Raw genomic sequence first — 21,288 nt, 5'->3', positions numbered from 1 at the left:
AAAAAAAAATTCTTGAGATGCGATAGGCTTTTTAAAGCCATTATACACTTTCGGTACAGAACAAAAAAGTTCACAGATTTACAAATAATTTACAGGGTTTACAGAAGGTAATGGTGAAAGACTTCTCTTGAAATATTGTTCCATGAAATGCTTTACTTTTTGAGAAAACATTAAAACAATATAAATTCTCGTTAGCGAGAATTACGGATTTATTTTAAACACATGTCATGACACGGCGAAACGCGCGGTAGAGTGGGTATTTTCTCCCGACTCCGATGACCGATCGAGCCTAAATTTTCAAAGGTTTGTTATTTTATCCTAATATAAGTTGTGATACACGAAGTGTGGGACTTGGACAATACTGTTAACCGAAAGTGTATAATGGCTTTAAATGAAAGAAATGAGTAAAACAGCAGCCATCGGTCTCGCGAGTCCAAAGCCCAATGTTTGCAAACACTTTGGGGAAACGTATACGTATTGTATTACTCTGATGACCGATTTGTTATTTTTATTTGTACTAGCCATTCAGTGTATTTGAGCTTCATCTGAACATTAATTCAGAATATTGATATTGTTTCAGTTTACACTGTTTTTTTAAATATAAATCAACCACCTAAGGCATACAAAAATGTTATGTTGGCGTAACCCGACCTACCCTAAACATACGGACGACACTGGATATGTTTATTTGTTTGTTTCAAGGGAAGAAATCGACCGGCTCAAACAAGAAAACATTTGTCGTTGCTTGGAGAGAGAGAAAAAAGAAAAATCCCTACCCACCTACCCTATTTTGGGGGCCCGTTTACGCCAACATAACATATATATTTGTTATGCCTATATATTCTGCATACAAATATGAATTTATATTGTCACGGTAGCCCTGTAAACAACTCTTTTTTTATATGAAATAAAATCAAGATTTTGCCCAAATAAAACAAAGGGTGTTCAGACGAGATAACTAATATGCATATAAACAAAAAAAGGGCATGAATGAAAACGGGAAAATTACATCATTTCATTCTTGACGTCACATTTGGCGGTGTTTTTTTTTTAATAATGTCTGTCTGTTTTTTTTTTTCTAGGTTTTTGTCTTCTTTAAATCTATCACACAGTATATTGGGTGATATTTGTCTTTTAACATAGAGGCGCCGCCTACAGTAGACCCCCCCCCCCCCCCCGCCCCCGCCGGGGTTTTGTCCATTAGTGTAGCGAATTCATTACCGCGAGCAAGATGTGGGCGTGGCATTGAAGATGGAGTGAAAGGCGTCAGGGCTGCCGAGCTAGGGTGCTCGCTTCAAGTTGCACCCCCACCCACTCCACTATCCAATAGGCTAGGCATTATAATAATACATTCATTCGTGATGTTTTCGTCCAAAATGGTAAACTTTCTCTGTCAGTGCTCTGGTTACCCTGTTTCCAGTCTCCCGTCCCCCACATCCACACACCGTGGCCCCCACCCACGCAGTAGATGCCTCCACCCACGTAAAAAAATAGTTACTCTGACCATGGAGGTAGAATTAGAAGGAGTTGGAACGAAAAACCACAGCCAATTAATCCCATTAGCGCCTTTGGCTATCCTGCACTACTGACCATCGATGTAGTAATGAAGGACGCCGGTAAATCAAACAGCAAGGTCTGACCGGCCACAGGTACAGAACACTTGCTTGCTTTCTTTTTTCTTGGACACAAAGAGCGCACGTTAAACCATGGAGGAAGAACATTGAAGCTCAAGCCCAAGCTTACATGTTGTAGTAGTTTCGAAAAGGCCTTTTTCAAATTAGTCTGGTTCTTGACGTCACGACAACTTAGTGTTGAGATAAAATCAGTACGTCTAGGTACAAGACATTTTGCGTAGTCGGGGTTCTTTATGGGAAGCAATGAGCTTTTGTGTAGTTAACGTCTAGGTTCTTTTCAGTCGTGTGGGTCATATACTTTACACGCGAGAAAGAAAATTATGGAAAATCTGCTGTCAACAAATATTGGTCATTGTTTTGAGGCTAAAATTAGTTTTTTCAATGGAACGCTGGAAATTGTGACAAGAAGCCGTTAATCAGGGCATGTGTGGACATCATGGCAGGGGCTCAGCAAAAAGGAGAAGGGAATAGAGAAGCAATAAGAGTGCAAGTTATGGTGAGTATCTGAACTTATGAAAATGGTGGGTTTGGGAATCTGTTCAGTGTGAAAACGAAAAGGTCAACATTATTTCAATAATAAGACAGGAAAAGTTTCCGTATGGCGCCACCACTTTTTCATTCGATATAAAATAATATAGGAACTTATTAACCTGATTGATATATCCCTTTTTGTAAAAATTTGTGAAAAAGTGGTGGCGCCATACGGAAAGTTATCCGTAAGACAATAGCATTTTTGTTTGATGGTCGGTCACAGGCCAGGGGGCATTTGTAAGTTTGTATTGTTAGTTATTTTTCTCTGACCAAATTTATATCGGGCAATTAATTTTGGTCATACCTTCTATTTTCTCATATAAATAAAGCAGGGTCAACTCGCCACCACTTTCAATTCATTCGTTGTATTATTGTAATTTGTACAGAAACAAAATAAAAATTATCCATTCCTTTTGTTGGTAAAATTAAAAATAAGTGAAAAGGTGGTGGCAGGGTACAGAGAGTTTTCCCAACATAATCATAGTAAGGAAGGACAGAGAATGCAGGGTCAATTCACTTGAGTTATATAAAATAAGTTGCTCTAGAATACCATTTTCCTCATAAAAAAACTTTCTCAATCAAAACAAATACATTCGTTGCCCGAATAAAAAAAAAAAATGTCCCACAAACAAAAGTACTTTCTTCATACACCGTACAAAGATCAATCCTGACTTCATTTTTTTTTTTTCTAATGGTACAGACAGCTTAGACCAAGTAACTGGGGCACGCGCTAGATTTCCTTTTTCAAAATGTTGACATTTAGTATCGGTCATCTAGCCCGACCGATAATGTCAAATTTAAAAAAAAAGTAATCTAGCTCCCCAGTTTCTGGGTAGGCCTATAAAGTATAACTTATACATGTAAGATTGAGTGTACTGAAATGAATGAATTCTTTGGAAAGGAGAGATTTTATGCATGGGTTTGGCCCAAATTGACATAAACTTGGCATTTACTAACGTACCATATTGCAACTTACTACAATACAATGCAAACTGCTGTTTGTGTGTTCCAGATCTTATTTCATTGTCAAGGTAATGATTTCATATCTAATGTACATTGTGAAGTCCCATAAATATTGCTAATAATATGCTGGACTACCTCCACTACTAAGCCCTACCTAGGCATATTTTTCAAATAAAAACTTGCATTTTATGTGGGGTGGGGGGGGGGGCAACCCTCCTCCCCCTTTCTGGTCATTACCAATACTGGTAAAGTACAAAATAATGTATGACTGAACAACTAAGTTGGAAGCAAAGGTAGGCAATTGTCTTGGTGCTCGATGACATGTTTAAGGCCAAACAAAATAAATGTTGTGTTTACGGTAACCCGACCGACCTGAATTTTTTGCGGCCGAATTGCCGACCTCAAAACATTTTTCTAAATATTTTGTGAGTTGGTAAAATTTAAAATGACAACTTACAAACTTTTATATTTTACCACTTTCCAACATGAGGGTTTATTTAAACTTGATGAGTCGAACAAGGTTAGTATCAGCCCTGATACTTCACCCACGACGGCAACGACGGCAATTGCCGTCGTTGCCCCTACCGATTGCCGCAATGCCCTTCAAAAACCTTCCTCCCGAAAAAAATTATATTCAACGTTGCCCAAGTTCGAAAATAAGCCAAAAAGTCCCGATGTCTGTGTAAATTTTTACGCAAAGAAATATACCCCAATTTCACGCACGTAAGGCACAACAGCAGATTCCAGGCCCGTTAGTCGTTGTTCTTTGCGTGCGACAAAAAAATACTCGAAATAGACCTTATCGCAAATACCAATGCGCAAGCGCAGCTTGTTGAATGAGGTGCATTGTGGGATTGATATGGATCAAATTTGGATACCAGCTGGACCACAATGCACCTAATTCCAAGCTTTACGCGCGCGCCCCGGTATTTACGAAAAGGTCTATAGCGTGAGTTTAAACGCCCTCTAGTGGTAAAATTACGCGAACCAACGCTAAACGCCTTGAGACGAAGACTCGACGTGTCTGTGCATGCTGGGATAGTGGTTTTCCCCATGCTTGGTACATGTGATGTACCATCATGTCAGCATAGTCGTCGCGCACCGCATGCATTTATTCTGTCAACATCGTGTCAAAATGGAGCAGTTTCGTGGGAATTTTAGCGTCTCTACGAAAAACTACACAACCAATGACCAATAGTAGGATTACGTATGAACAAAGATTATTTATTGTGTATTGTAAGTAGTTTATTTTGTTGAGTTAGATGAATGCTTTCTTTTTTTATTGGGTAACAGTTAGAAAATGGAAAAATTGAAAGAACTATTTTTTGCAGGCAACTCAGAGGTTTTTTTTTAAACTGCCGTCGTGCCATTCGCAACTTTTTTATGATTGCCGTGATGCCCTTACAAATTTTTGAAAATTGCCTTGGTGCCCTAAATTTTTACAAAAAGTCAAGGCAAAACTGCCGTGCCCCTTAAAAGCCGAAGTATCAGGGCTGTAGTATAATGGTAACGGGTTCAAAATATTAACAAATAACTCAAAATTCAAGAACTTAAATATAAAAATAAAATTACAAAATAAAATTATTTTCCTACCTACCTACCTGGAATTTTTTCGGGCCGTTACCGTAAACACAACATTTATTTTGTTTGGCCTAAGTAGAAATGGGAAGAGAAAGCCTAAGAGAGTTAATTACACTGGCTGCAGACTGTACAACAATGTTAAGTATGCAGTTTGGCTGGTATTCTTCTTCTCATACATCACTCAATGTCACTCAGAGTGCTTAGATAAGATTGGAATTCCTAAATGTAGTGATTTTATAGCTAAGCACTGTTGTTGGGCCTACTGGCTGACAGTCCTTCTTCGAAATTACAGAATTATTTTGGACTTTAATTAGATGACAAAATTCTTTGTCATTAACAAGAACATCGGTCCTGCTTTAGAGTGTTTTACATGGATTCCAATTTTTGGGCATTCCTAAAAGCCAAACGGTAATTTTAAAATATCTTGAAAAGTTGGTAAAAGCCTATAATAATGACACTGTGCTGAGCGACTACAATAGGTGGTCCTTGTACGCAATAAAGATGTTTTCCTACACTGTATTTATATCCCAAGGGCCAAGTATCATACAAAGACAACCTGTGGTGTTACTTGACATTCAATAAATTAGGAATCTTTCATGACATGACACTATGCCTATAAAAATATAATTTAAAACTCCATTAAGGTCGCCACAATCAAGCGATCACCACAATCGAAGGACATTTAATCCTAAGGACTATGAATGAATGTAGTTTTGTTAACATAAAAATGACAACATACAGTATTTTAAATTTCATTGAACATTGTTCATAATGTATTATTATTTCGAGTGCACTGCACAGCATTGGTAATTATCAAAGGGAAAAACTGACTGATTGTTAACTTCGTACAATACTTGATACTCCAGTGAAATCACAGAATTTTTCCCCTCATTTTGGTCCTGGTGTTAAATGTATTTGTGGTCCAGCAAAAAAGGGAGAGCTACATAAAAGTATAACCCCTTGCATGCGTTAAACAATAAGTCACTACAGGTTTTTTTCACTTTGTTTTTCTCCAAAATCCAAGCCCTGTATACTTTCCTTTCCAAGAATATTGTTAACTCCAGTTAACTTCCAGTTTGTCCTAGTTTGCTAGGGGTAATGTAGGTATTGTGCCTGATGAACACTGACAACCATTGGTAACCTTTTTTGACATTGCTTGACCACTCAGAAACCCTTTGTAGTCATTAAACAAATGGAGCAGGGTTGAAGGTCGCCCCCTCCCCCCCCCCCCCATAGGAATTTCGTGTGAAGCATGTACACAAAATTTTATGTGAATATAATCATTTGATGTGTGTTAGCAGGGCACGGAATTCATGCTGGACTGCAGGCCCCGAGGCCAGTGTGATTTTAGCTTCGGTCCGGTAAACTTTATGCCCAACAAGTCCGGCGGTCTTGTGTGTTTTTTTATTCACACTAATACTATTACCATTAGGAATAATTAATTGAAATATATTATCTTTCATTAAAAAATGTATTTCAATCTCACTTTAAAATAAAAGTTTTTGTTTTACTTGTCGTCACATCAGTGTCCTCGGAGCGCCTGCCGTCCGTTTTTCACGTGCATTAAGCTGCATGCAAGTTTCCCATTCAGTTTACTCATGCCCACCACCTTGTACATCTGGGCTTAAACCATTTTTGCTTATGCGCCCGGGGGGTGAGCGAGCGGGGACAAGGGAGTGACATGTTTGTACCCGGCGCGGCGGCACACCTTGGTACAGCGCTTCGTTTGTTTACCACTGACCATGTGTAAAGTCTGATACCTTACAACATCCCTGTGTTTCATGGATTAAAAGTAAGGTCTTGTTTCCAAACTTCTTGTTCAGTATGTCTACCAACAGTGATGAGCTTCTGACTATTGCAATACATATCTTATTGTATACATCAGTGTTGTAGGTCTCGAGACCGGTCTCGAGACCAGTTCTGCCGGTCTCGTGTCTCGGTCTCGGTCTCGCCACCCTGTGGTCTCGGTCTTGGTCTCGGTCTCGGACCCTTCCGGTCTCGAATATTTAGCTGGTCTCGCTTCAAGACCGCCTTTACTTACCATTAATGCAACACTTTTAAATAATTTGTTAATAGTTTTTCAACGGGTCCGTTGAAATCATGTTGGGGTGCGAGCTATACACAGGACGTGTTCTTTCCTAACGATTAGTACATGTATGTCACTGGAAACTCAACAATTCATAATGGGAGAGATTGGGAACATCGTGCATAACCAATAACTCAAACCCTGTGCAACCTTATTTGGGTTCGATCAAATTGAGACAGAGTTTTCAGTGCTGTATACAATGTACTACACATTAGGAAAGAACACGCTCTGTGTATTACGCACTATGTACATGTACATGTACACGTAAAATCAAAACATTGGATTACGGGAATCGCCGCTCGAAAAAATTGCGTTTCTGAAAATAATAAACAAAACAATACTTTTAGATCACATTTTCTTCAAATACAACAAGATCCCTGAGCCAGTGAACAGAGAAAATAATCGCGGCCGATGTATGATGGAAACCAGACCAATGTTATGCATGTGTTTTAGAAGCCGCCCGCGTGCCTTCGGTATTTTTTATTTTAATTTTTTTTCGCCCATCAATTTCGTGAGCTCGAAATTCTGTAATCCGGGTCTTTTTTTTTTCCCCCGATCCCCGCTCATTTTTTGTAGCTTACAAATCCGTAATCCATGTTATTAAAAAAAATGGCCTAAACACAATTCCAGCATCCTCTGCACCGGTGGAAAGAGTTTTCAGTAGGGGTGGCACTATCATGCGCCCGCATCGTGCTAGACTGTCAGCAGAAATGTTGGGCATGCTGATGTTTTTAAAGTGCACTGAAAAAGTTCTTTAAATTATGCCACAGATAATCAAGGCATTTTTTTTCTTTTTAAGATGTACATTTTTCAACTGACATAATGTACATTTATAATATTTGTTTCACCCAAATAAAGACTTAATTGAAGAATTTTCCCATCGGAAAAATTACATAAATCGCTTTTTCATATTTGTGCTGGGGGGGGGGGGGGGTCGGGGTCATTCATACAAGTTGATGAGGATCCTAAAATAATGTTACATTCTAAGTGCACACGATTAATGTCTGGACCTAGTTGACAAGATTGAGACTGATTTAGTTTTTCTTTTCGATATGAAAGGGAGTCTTGAATACATCCTTTGAAGTAGCTTGGAGTTTACAATTGTTTCACATGTTTATTTGAGGATAAATTGTGTACACAATCACCCATACAGTTTAACAACTTTGCTTGACTCTTTTATTGTGTCTATTTTCATTAAGGTCTCGGTCTCGGTCTCGGACTTTTATGGTCTCGGTCTTGGTCTCGACCTTCTGGTTTCGGTCTCGGTCTCGGTCTCGAGCCTTCAGGTCTCGATCTCGGTCTTGGTCTCGAACTGTTGGGTCTCGACTACAACACTGGTATACATGTACTCGATGAAATCTTTGCTTTGATAAAAACAGGATTACGAACCAAATTTCAACGTGATTTTCAGGATAAGAAAACAACAGCTGAATACCTGTAACAAGCAGTATGCAACTATTAATGGAAATTTGGTTGGTAATCCTGTTTTTAAAGGAAGAAATTTCATGCTGAGCTAATTTTTGTGCTGAGCAGCTCTATGAAATTGGGCTCTGGTCAATTGAACCATTTTTGTATAATGTAATGTACATCCTGATGTGATTTTCTTGCTCATGGTACATTGTAGTTACAAAACAATAACATGAATAAGGTAATGTTTTCCATTGACCCAAAATGTTTGTTATAATTTGATTTGTTTAAAATATTTTTTGCTCACACATGTAAATCTGCAAAATATTGATTTTCTTTGATGTTCCATTGCCTGTACACCAAAATAACTAAACTTCAAATGACATAATGAATGGTCTGGAATAACATGGAGGCCACAGACACTGTTGCCCTGGTCTTGGCCTTGGTGCCCCTTTAAAAGCTACCCTTAAAACTCAAGATTTTCCAATGGAGAAGTGCCCTTTGTGAAATGTAAATTGCCTTGTCCTCTTGACATTAAAATTCAAGGCATGTTGTATGTATGTTTGCACTCCGGATGACTGTATGTACCAACCCCATTCGTAGTTGTTCAGTAATTACACGGAGGTAATTATTGGCAGTCGGCCAAACCTCACATTTGAAGGGATGCGTTACCTTCAGATTGAGCTCTTTTGTTGATCTGGATCTGGATAAATATTCTCAATGCTCTAATTAGAGCCAAACGAGAAAAGAAGATGAAGAAGAAATTTCAGTTTAGAATAAATCCAGGGAAAACCCATGTTGTCGAAGTAATTATAAATTGGGGATTGAAAACCCAATCCACATAGTGCCCTCGGTGGGATTTTAATTTAAACTTGGGTCCCAGAGGTTGAAGGCAAGGCAAGAGACCACTACACCAACCTGACTGGGTTGAAATGTTTTTAAAAGTAGAATACAAATCCATACAAATTATACCTCGAAATTGTGCGGCCAGTTTTCCTTTTACTCTGAGAACTAAAACATGGTCTTCCACTGTGTAGTTCAAAAACCAACAAAGCAAAGAGAAACCACATAATTTCACCTTTTAAGTTGTGTTGATGTGTATATTATTTTTTACTTTTAAAACATTTTCCCATCCATATTCATTTCATAACACAAATGTTTTTCATTGCCCAAAGCACCCGATATGAGGGCAGCGTGTCCCTTTAAACAGCTCTTTTGTCTTTCGTTGATTGCTGTGTATGTGGGTTGTTCAAACTCGTCTACAAGCAGTGCATACTAACATACAAATCAAGGCTTTAATTAATCAGCCCACAGATTATCCTTGAATCTGTGTTTATTTATATTCTGCATTTAAGTACAACCATGGCAACAATAGATTTTGCATTGAATGTTAATTTTGTTTCATACTTAGTGTACACTGTACAGAATGCATGCTGTTTTTAGTATGTGGGTGATACAGCTTTGCAACTGACAATTTGCAAGGATGTGTAATGTACATGTTGGGCGATGATGGCAACACTACATGTACATGTACATAGTTCTACGCATTCTATGTACAGAGCAGTCTGTGAACTATTACTACATATCTACCGTTGATCCCTGTCATTTGATTGGAGGAATATTTGCCACACGGCATTTATGAATCTTGCCTCGCGGCATTTATGAATTGAACCTACAAAGATCATATTATTTGATGGTAAAAAGGATTACAAGAAATGATGAGTTTTATGCTAAAATTGCATTTGTGCAATTGGCATCTTTTAATATGAAAATATTCTCACCATAACACAATAATTTATTGATTTATAATGCACCCATTCTATAAAAGGTACGCAAGTGCATAAAACAAAACAGCAAAAAGACAACTTTATTACATTCAGCTAAAAACAGAGAAAACACAAAATAATCACAAGGGACCACCATCCATAAAATGATAACACAAGATCCTTACAGGACGGTTCGCCCTTACAGGACGGTTCCCCATATATGGTAAAATGTAATTAACGTAAACTCGCATAAACGTCTACTTGGTTAAAGAGCCAATAAAGGATTATCTCAATGTTTCAACTATAACCTCTTTATGGCCAAATAGACATAGTCTGTAGCCTATACCAGTTAATAACCATTTTACTCTCAAAATTTGTGTCCAAAATGCACCCGGCCGAGAGTAAAAAGACGGCTTACCTAATATAATGACCTCTTGACGCCAGTGACAATATTCCCCTAATTGGGGAACACAGTTCTCCAGCTTTGGCTTTGTTGTAATATGGTTCGCTGTGTGTATTGCTGAAGGCAAATCTTTTTGTGCCAGATAATATAATTTTGTATTATAATGTACAAGACAGAACTGGAAGAAATTTTAGATAAAATAAGCATAAAGTTATCAGTGCTGCTTAAAAGTCCAATAGGAACAGCTCAGCACTGTAAAACCTACCGCAACCACCAAGTTGGCAACCACCCTGTAAAACGCTATTCAAACAACACCACTTTACATTGCGGAATAAAAGTCCAGATTAGAACGCACGGTAGAATTACACCAAAGCCAGCCATGGTAACTTTCTGCGTGGTCAAGGAAGAAAAGTCCAATTGGGAACACGGCTTTTGGTTTTAGGTTCAGCACCAAGGTTGCTTTGTACTGTAAAAATGGTTACCAGGCAAAACGCAATGTGAAGTTAAAAAAAGATAGAGATGGGCAGCTGCCGATTTCACCAAACTGTTCCTAACTTTAATCTAAGGACTCAGGACAAGTAAAGTTCCCTTTCCAAAGACGTAGGACGCATTGAACCCAACCTAAGTTAGGATGGGTAACTCGTCCTATCTCGAGATTAATCCTAGCGTTTCGTGAAATAGGCTGCAGGTCACCTACGTAGCAAGGAGTTATGACAACAGAGATGGGCGTGCAAAACAACCAAGAAATCAAAAGAAAGAAGACATTGCTTGGCAACTAACAGCTCAGGGTAGAGAGATTTGGTAAAGAAGCTGTCCTCCTGCCATGAGGCTAGAAAGAAAGAAGAAGAACTGGGGCGCCTATAAAGGTTTTACCTTTAAGTTCTCTGTGAATTTTATGTAAAAAAAAGCCAATGTTTTGGGGGGTTAGTTTTCTGTGTATTGGCAGCAATTTGTGCATATCAACTCGCAAATTGTGTGTATCGGTCTGGTACCAGTTTATGCATAAAGGGAGAAAACCGTAGTATGTGACTGGGTCCAGGTGATCATCGTGTGTACATGTACAATAATCTCCCAAACCCACCTTTAAAATTATTTAGAGCGATAAATTACACCATTTTAATCAACATCTGTTCACACTGTTTTTTTTGGCTGTTTGGTTGGCTGTGGAATTAAGTATGTTTCAATCAATAAACTGGCAGTGGGTGGATGGGTCAGGAGTTCTTCTCAGCGGACGACAACGATGACGTACTATCAGGATTGATTTGGACACATGTTGCATTTGATATATCATTCAATGTGTTAGGAACCACACATTGTTGTGTCAGGATATTTAAAATACATTAATTTGTGGTTGAATGTGATTCAGAGCCCGTTTTGGTCAGGCTCTCTATTTGGACACCCCGATGTTCCGAAAAAAATAATCAATTATTAATAATACATTTTTATATAGTGCTTTATTACAGCCTGAAGGGCGTATGGAAGCGCTTCTGACACTATTACCCTTGGTCACTGGGCCATATATTTCATTCTTTAAACCATCTCAGCTCCCTGGGAGTATACAGTTTACAGGTGATGCAAGTTACCAAGCTCCAAGCTTATCGACAACCCTGTCATTGCCTGTGTTCCCCCCAAAAACCTGTGCTGATTTACAAATTACACACTAGGGGTTATGGGTAGGGGTATTATGTACAGTGCACTGTACTGTACTGCTGTATGTAGATTAGGGTTTGGAAATTAGGGGCTGCGGAACTTGTCTATTATGCAATTGTTGCACGCTGTGACGGGGTCCATGGCGTTTTGTACACCTGAGGGGGAAAATGGCACCCGAGGCGAAGCCGAGTGTGCCATTTCCCCTTGAGGGTGTACAAAACCCATGGACACCAGTCACAGCGTGCAACAATTGTTTTCTTATACCTTTGTTTAATTGTGATTCCTCTTCTCGAAGTTCTGTTGTCATATTCAAACATTATTACGACGGACTATTCATTGTTTAATAAGTTGACGAACAAGAAACAATTCCCTCGAACGCGCGGTTGTTTCGTACACACACAGCGCTGGAAACCGACCATTGCTGGGAACGATCAAGGTGATGTACACCGGTGTACATCACTTTTTATGTTACCCGGCCCGTCGAGCCATGTAACATGCGTTTTTGTTGCGCGACACATGATTGGTTCTTGACCAATTAAACTTCACAGTTTGTTACGGAGGTATAACAAGTACATATGAAGGGGGTCTACTCTGGCCACCCGCTCAATCTAGTCTATTGTGGGCTCTGGGTTTAATTAAATCCAATGGCACGTACATCATGTTATAGCCTCAGGTTAGAGCAGGACTTGTAATTTTGTTGACCACTCACACGCAAGGACTCAATTTGAAAATGAGTACATTCACAAAATTAATTCCTCTTTAAAATGTCAAGTTGAACATTTTTAACTGTGTGTACCCTCTGATAAATACATAGCTGTAGTGTTTTGTTTGTTATTTGGACACCCTTTTTTATTTTTTTTATTTGGACACCCTGTTTTATGTGTCATTTACATAGTATGTACTGTACATTTAAGTGAACAATTTTTACACCCATTAATTTCCAGCAAATTTTGACAACCTTTTACTAAACCCTGGCTAAAACTTTGATAGGTGGTGTAACTTATAATTCCAATAGGGAAAGTGTCTGGTGGAACCATTTAATGAAACCTGGATTCAAGTATCAGAGTTTGGATTAGGGTCTTTGGGCCGATTTCACACAGAGTTAAGACTATCTCGAGTTAGGACGAGTAACTCGTCCTAACTTGAGACGCCTCCTAGGAATGGTTTCACAATAGGATAAGAAAGGTTTAACGTGCCGTGAAGGGGCACATCAATTTCCCTCTTGTAAGGGTGGGGCATCTCTATCAGGCAATTGATGTGGGTGCCGTGGGTCAGTTCGAGGCCTGGTTTAATGTGTCCCATTTACATGAATTACCTTTATTAAAATGGCACGGCACCTGATGAAGGGACAGAAATTTGTGTTTGCTATTATTGGCTGTATCAACAGTTGAAAACACTTAGTGTGTACGTATAATTACCCGAGTCGTGTGAATGTTACTTTCTTTCTTTTTTTCTGCAGAAATGCATGGGATTCCTCCAGCCAGAGTACAAGACGTTCAGCATGGACCCAGAGATCACGACATTTGAGATGCTACAGCTTCTACTTATGCAGGCATTCCAACTCAAAAGGTACTGTTATATTTAAGCAAATGTGAAAGACTCTGCTACACATGTGCTAGGGTCAAAGAACATGGGCTATTACCTTGGTACCCATTGTGTCTGTCTGCCTGGTACCCACGTCTCTGTCTTGGTACCCCTCGTCTCTGTCTTGGTACCCGTTGTCACTTTCTTGGTACCCATTGTGTCTGTCTTGGTACCCCTTCTCTCTGTCTTGGTACCCATTGTCTCTGTCTTGGTACCCATTGTGTCTCTCTTGGTAGCCGTGTCTCTGTCTTGGTACCCATTGTCCCTGTCTTGGTAGCCATTGTCTCTGTCTTGGTAACCCTTCTCTCTGTCTTGGTACCCATTGTCTCTGTCTTGGTACCCCTTCTCTCTGTCCTGGTACCCATTGTCTCTGTCTTGGTACCCCTTCTCTCTGTCCTGGTACCCATTGTCTCTGTTTTGGTACCCATTGTCTCTGTCTTGGTAACCCTTCTCTCTGTCTTGGTACCCATTGTCTCTGTCTTGGTACCTATTGTGTCTGTCTTGGTACCCGTTGTCTCTGTCTTGGTACCCGTTGTCTCTGTCTTGGTACCCATTGTCTCTGTCTTGGTACCCATTGTCTCTGTCTTGGTTCCCATTGTCTCTGTCTTGGTACCCGTTGTCTCTGTCTTGGTACCCGTTGTCTCTGTCTTGGTACCCGTTGTCTCTGTCTTGGTATGTGTTGTCTCTGTCTTGGTACCCATTGTCTCTGTCTTGGTACCCATTGTCTCTGTCTTGGTACCCATTGTCTCTGTCTTGGTACCCATTGTCTCTGTATTGGTACCCGTTGTCTCTGTCTTGGTACCCGTTGTCTCTATCTTGGTACCCATTGTCTCTGTTTTGGTACCCATTGTCTCTGTCTTGGTACCCATTGTCTCTGTCTTGGTACCGATTGTCTCTGTCTTGGTACCCGTTGTCTCTGTCTTGGTACCCGTTGTCTCTGTCTTGGTACCCATTGTCTCTGTCTTGGTACCCATTGTCTCTGTCTTGGTACCCATTGTCTCTGTCTTGGTACCCATTGTCTCTGTCTTGGTACCCGTTGTCTCTGTCTTGGTACCCGTTGTCTCTGTCTTGGTACCCGTTGTCTCTATCTTGGTACCCATTGTCTCTGTCTTGGTACCCATTGTCTCTGTCTTGGTACCCATTGTCTCTGTCTTGGTACCCATTGTCTCTGTCTTGGTACCCGTTGTCTCTGTCTTGGTACCCGTTGTCTCTGTCTTGGTACCCATTGTCTCTGTCTTGGTACCCATTGTCTCTGTCTTGGTACCCATTGTCTCTGTCTTGGTACCCGTTGTCTCTGTCTCAGTAGCTGTTGTCTCTGTCTCAGTAGCTGTTGTCTCTGTTTTGGTACCCATCATTGTCTCTATCTTGGTACCTGTTGTCCTCTGCATCGCTACCCGTTGTCTATGTCTTGGTACCTATAGCCTTTGCCTTCATGTCTTCAATAATTCTTGAAATGTTACATTTTCAGATAACGTGCAATATGTATTGTACATAAACATGCCTGCCAGGTTTTTTTTCCTCCAATTGCTAAGGTACTAAACTACTCTTGATATGTGTGGTGTAGTGCTTGAGGAATGAAAATGAACTTGTTCTGGCCACACACAGTTCTCGGACAATGCTGTTCTTGTTTTAAGCGTACTATGTACATGTACGCCATGACACAATTAGGCTAGGATCTACATCTGTATGTAAATTACAAAGTTGCATTAAGCCAGCCTTCTTCTGTAATGTAGGCCGGGGAAAATGTCATGCATCACCGACCTATGAAATTAAACTCCAGATGTTGCTACCCATGTAAATATCAGCGCAACAATACTGACAATATGCATACAACTAATAGTAAATATCTACATGTACGCAATTCAGTACTTGCAGTTGGCTATACAGTGCACCCTAAACAGCTCAAATCCTGAAAAGCCATTTTTCTTCTAAAAAGTGGAAGAGTAAAAAAAACAATGACACTCAAACTTGGGGATCTTTAAACATGTTAAATGGTTGGCATGAATGTGTAAGACATTCACCAGCTTATGTCGTTACATCTTCTTAACCACACTTTCCCTTGTGGTTCATCACTTGATATTAGTAATATAGTAATAAAAAAAGTTGCATCCCCTTTTAAAGGTGATCCCCTTTTAAAGGTGATCCCCTGGCTACCGCTTCCCAGGTTGTATTGTAATTAGGGTGTGATCCCTGGCTACAAGGCAGTTATAGGCTGCATGGCTTGTGACTGGCACCTCAAAACAAAAATGTTGACAGATGGGGAGACCAACAACATAGGGCTAGATAGCTCAGATGGTAGAGCACTTGCACGTTAAACTGGAGGTCATTAGTTCAAATCTCGCTTTAGTCAAGCTTTCGTTGTCCAACCCCTAACTATCTTAAATAATCAGGGACAAACTTGCCATCCAATCCAATGATGCACTGCAAAAATAACCTCTCCTGAGGCCAGTGTACAAATGGTTTTGATGATGAAAATGGCAGGGTTATTGTTCATGCACAATTTGAAAAGCGGCAATCAAAATATTGTATTATGGCGATTTGAAGGTCTTGATACATGTTTTTTTAGACTTTGTTAAAAAATTTCAGATTGAATTCAGGTCTGGAATTTCTTCTTTGAAAAGGGCACTTCCTTTGGAAACTTTTAAAAGTCTATTGGAAACTTTTGAAGGGGCACCAAGGCCAGGGGCACCAAGGCCAGGGGCACCAAGGCCAGGGGCACCAAGGCCAGGGGCACCAAGGCCAGGGGCACCAAGGCCAGGGGCAGGGCAATGGAGGCCATGACCTCCATGAGATTACAAGCCTGGGAAATTATTATCTGCTGTGTCTGTGAGATCAATTCTTGGATGAATGAACTTTACAACGAGTGAGCTATAAAATGTCCAACGTTTTGATAATTACCGATCCATTCCACAGTGAGGTTTTCCGAACACAAGGCCGTGCAAAGTTAGACGGAGGAAACGTAAGAAAAACGTAAACCTTTGAACAACAAAATCTGGTAACTGACATGACACCCTTTTCATTTTCTTACCCAGTGAGTTTACCATCAGCTATTCATCTCGGGACGATCAAGCGAGGGAGGTATACTTGTCTCTCCTCTCAGACTGGGACCTAGACTCCGCCATTCTCACCTCATCAGATCCCTGCCTCCGGCTCAAAGTTGATGCCAAGCCATTTGAGGGGCCAGGTAAAGTAGTTATAATGTCCTCTTTAACCCTCAGGCCGTGTTCGAACTAGCAGCTATGACTATGGCTGCAGCTATAGGAGCATTGTTGAGTGCGATCATTTAGTCGACCCGTGATTTACCACTAAACAGCAACATACATTCGGACAAATCGTTCGAAAGTTTAGTCAGTCATTGGGAACGCTCCACATTGCCTTCTGTGGTGTCACTGGCTTTCTTCTGCGCTTTACTGGTTCCCTTCTTTACTGGTTCCCTTCTGGTTCCCAATGGTGGACCACATTAGTCAACCAATGGTCGACCAGCCTGGGTTTACTGATCCTGACCTGAAATCACTGGCCTTCGGGCCTGTTGTCTAGTGTTAATTTTGAGCCCTGCATCCCCATTAATTTACACCATTGAGGGGATTTCTCGTTAGTAACTTCACTGCCGCGCAATGAGTTCTGACAGGTAATTAGTCTCAGAGTTCTTAATTGGTCTCAGAGACCAATTAAGAACTCATTCTGTGGCAGTGAAATTAATAACGAGAAATCCCCTTGATCCACTACATTAAGGGAAGACATTTCGGTAATTGGCTGTAAAACTAGTTCTAATTTCTGAGAAATTGTAATCCTTGAATGCTAGTTAGAAATAGTGAATCATTTAAGACCATGTCTTCTTTTTAAATGCTTAATATTTCATCAGCAAAAGTAGTTGTCTCCCCCCCCCACCCTCAAGGTACATGTGGCAGTTAATTAGCAGAAAAAAGCTGACTCCCAAATTATAAAATAGCAAGACAAGTTCTCTCAGAGTACAAAGCAAAGTTGATAAGGGTTACTGCAAATTTCATATTTGTATACACAGTGATAGAACATCTACAGTTGAAGCAGCTTAGGGAGAGTTTAACAATCTTTATTAATAATGCCAATGTTTTATCGTTTCATTTTGGAAGGAATACTGGAAGACTGGGATGTCGTCAGTGGACAGGATGTCTCAGGAAACAGCTCTGACCGTATGCGCTTTGTGCCGTTTGTCGGTGCTCTTATGGACAGCGTCGGGAAAACTCTAACCAGGGTCACTCGCATGTTCCAACAAGCGGAGGGTGAGGAGGTGTCTTATGAATTACCGCGGTCGCCGCTGGATGATCAGGAGTTTTTCACGTACCTGGACCCTGTGGGACACTTGGAGAGGCCGCATGAACTGCGCCTACGTGTTTACCAGGGAGGGATCAAGCCATCGTTAAGGAAGGTTGTGTGGCGCCACCTGTTGAATATCTTTCCTGAAGGCCTATCCGGGAAGGAGCGCCTGGAACACGTCAAGGCCAAATCCCTTGAATATCATCGACTGAAGAAGCAACTCTTGTCAGATCCGAGAGAGGACTTTAAAAACATCAAAAACATGGTTAGAAAGGACGTGTTGCGCACTGATCGTCTGGAGGATTTTTACTCGAATGGGGAGGAAAATACGGAGAAGCTTTTCAACTTGCTCGCCACCTATGCCCTGTCGCATCCTGAGGTCTCCTACTGCCAGGGTATGAGCGATCTAGCGTCGCCGTTACTCTTCGTGATGGAGGACGAGGCTCAGGCCTACATCTGTTTCGCCCAGCTCATGAAGCGTCTGGCCTGCAGCTTCTTACCCGATGGCAAAGCCATGTCGGTCAAGTTCCTCCACCTAACCGAGTTGATTCGCTGCGTGGACCCAGAGTTTTACGAGTACCTCAAGGAGGAGAATGCGGACGACTTGTACTTTTGTTACCGCTGGCTTTTGTTGGAGCTGAAGCGAGAGTTTGCCTTCACAGATGCTCTGCGTATGAAGGAGATCATGTGGAGCTCTCTTCCTCCTGATCCTCCAGCTGAACAGGGAGTCGAGCTCGCCTCAACCTCAAACGCATCACCCTCTGCCTTCGCTGCTGAGAGGCTACGGTTTAGATTTGCCCGAGGGAGGAGCATCTCAAAGGAGAAGGTGGAAGGCACTGATAAATCAGGTAGCCCTGCCTCGTCCAAAAAGTCCCTGGAGAAAACGGAAATCAAGGAGAGATTGAATGAAAGTCCAGAGGAGGAAACCGCAGAGAGCGCCGCTGTGAACGGCACTGAACAAATCAAAGCCTCTTGTGTGGACAACTCGAGCAGTAACTCATCAGTCAACCGGCAGGAACAGAATAATCATTCCTCTGCTGCAGACAGTAAAAAAAACACAAACAGTATTAACAACTCCATCAGTAGCTTGAATAACTACAGGTCGCAGTCAATTGATGTCACTGCCAGTCCATCATCGTCCTTAGGTGTCCAATCCAAGAGCCTTTCTAAGTCTCAGAGCAGCCCAATCCTGTCGAAGGGAGTCAAGTCACCGAGGGACAAGAAGACCTCCCCGAGGAGTCCATCCAAGTCGTCGCCCCCGAGTCCCATTCGTAACCCTTACAAGGGGTTGCCCCCACCCCAGGATTTCGGGGGCGGGAACCCCTTCATGATGTTTGTCTGTCTGGCCATGCTGCTGGACCAGCGTCATGTTGTGATCGCTCACAAGCTGGACTACAACGACATGGCGATGATGTTTGACAGCATGGTGCGGAAGCACAACCTGGGCAAGATCCTACATCATGCTAGGGTGCTTTACGCCGAGTACCTTCAGTCGGAAGCGTCTAAAGCTGGCGCTGATCATCAGGAAGACTTGATTAACATGAATGGACAGTTGGGCATGCAGGGAGATTCCATAAATCTTTGAGAAAAATTAAGGAGGAGGGTAAGGATTGTTTGCGAGGACAGACAACTTGTCGCTCATCAAATCTTGTGTAATTTAAAAAAATGTACATTCTAAAACATGTTTATTGTATTTATAACAAAACTTTGGATGTTCTGTTGTAGTGCTGGTTGCAAGGAATAACAAGTGTGCATTGCCACAATCATAGGAACACTTTTTGTTAATATACACCAAATGAACAACAGATCAGTATTGAGTAACTCTTTGCAGATCTTGTATTCGGCAAACCTCAGAACTATCATTCAAAAAGTGGTTCATAAAATGAGCACAACAAAATGTCTACCCATGATTGTGGCATTGCACAGGAAATTTATTTTTGTAAATAGTTTTATGGCACAAAACTTGCCCTCTTTATTTTTGGCACTCAATTAAATGTGTAGATTAAGGTAGTGGTCACCTTCAAAATGTAGTACTGAATAAATGCATTGGTCCTTAAAGGCAGTAGTGGACACTATTGGTAATTGCTCAAAATATTTATTAGTATAAAGCCTTACTTGGTAACGAGTAATTGGGAGAGGTTGATAGTATAAAACATTGTGAGAAACTGGCCCCTTTTAAGTGGAGTAGTTTTTGAGAAAGAAGTAATTTTTCACGAATTTGATTTTGAGACCTCAGATTTAGAATTTGAGGTCTCGAAACCGAGCATCTAAACGCACACAACTATGTGACAAGGGTGTTTTTTCTTTCATTATTATCTCGCAACTTCGACGACCAATTGAGCTCAAATGTTCACAGGTTTGTTATTTTATGCATATGTTGAGATACATGTACAGCAAGTGAGAAGACTGGTCTTTGACGATTACCAATAGTGTCCAGAAAGGTAAAAGGTAATGTTCTATTTTGATGCTCTCATTTTCAAATAAAGTATCAGTATACAGTGCTTTATACACAACGTTGTAAAGGTACTATCCAAATTTTATTCTTTATCCTGGATGCGTAAATTAACATCTGTTAAAGACAGTGGACACTATTGGTAATTGTCAAAGACCAGTCCTCTCACTTGGTGTATCTCAACATAAATGCATAAAATAACAAACCTGTGAAAATTTGAGCTCGATTGGTCGTCAAAGTTGCGAGATAACTAAGAAAGAAAAAACACCCTTGTCACACGTAGTTGTGTGCTTTCAAATGCTTGATTTCGAGACCTCAAATTCTAAACTTGAGGTCTCAAAATCAAATTCGTGGAAAGTTACTTCTTTCTCAAAAACTACGTCACTTCAGAGGGAGCCGTTTCTCACAATGTTTTATACTATCAACCTCTCCCCATTACCCATGACCAAGTAAGGTTTTATAATTATTATGAGTAATTACCAATAGTGTCCACTGCCTTTAAATAGGCTATTCAGTCATTATGAAAAATGTGTAAAAAACAAGTATCTTTGCATTACCCTAAAGTGGTGTACAGATCCATCGTTTTTTACACCCTTCCCGTGAGAATTTGTTAACTTTTAATTTGTCTCATTTCAAATTGTATGTACATTTGTGCGTGGAATTTTGTTCTTGATTAAGTTCTGAGTTTCCATGATATCCAACCAAAATATCAGAGGCTGGGACATTTTATTTGAATAACAAAAATGGTGGTGTGGAAGGTAAAATCTTATTTTTTGTCAGCATCCAGTGACTCCAAGTTTCAAATTTCACTCTGGAAGAGTATCAAATAAAAGTTGACCTTAGAGCCTCTACATGTGTATAAACCTTTGCCAATGTACACATCTCAATTTGAAGCCCATACTTTTTAGGACTGGACACTATAGGTTAGTTTCAAAGAC

General features: G+C 40.6%; 1 protein-coding gene across 1 annotated transcript; it reads left to right on the top strand.

Annotated features, from left to right (window-relative positions):
* The first annotated feature begins 1,944 nt into the window (after window positions 1–1,944).
* On the top strand, window positions 1,945–20,010 carry LOC117307422 (TBC1 domain family member 25-like). The gene is made up of 4 exons (XM_033792167.1): window positions 1,945–2,130; window positions 13,481–13,590; window positions 16,638–16,789; window positions 17,715–20,010. The coding sequence occupies exons 1-4, from the start codon at window positions 2,071–2,073 to the stop codon at window positions 19,481–19,483; spliced, it is 2,091 nt and encodes a 696-aa protein (XP_033648058.1). The 5' UTR covers window positions 1,945–2,070; the 3' UTR covers window positions 19,484–20,010.
* The last annotated feature ends 1,278 nt before the right edge of the window (window positions 20,011–21,288 follow it).

This window comes from Asterias rubens, chromosome 2, assembly GCF_902459465.1.
Source record: "Asterias rubens chromosome 2, eAstRub1.3, whole genome shotgun sequence".
Classification (NCBI taxonomy): Eukaryota; Metazoa; Echinodermata; class Asteroidea; order Forcipulatida; family Asteriidae; genus Asterias; species Asterias rubens.
This window is presented reverse-complemented; position numbering and strand designations above follow the sequence as displayed.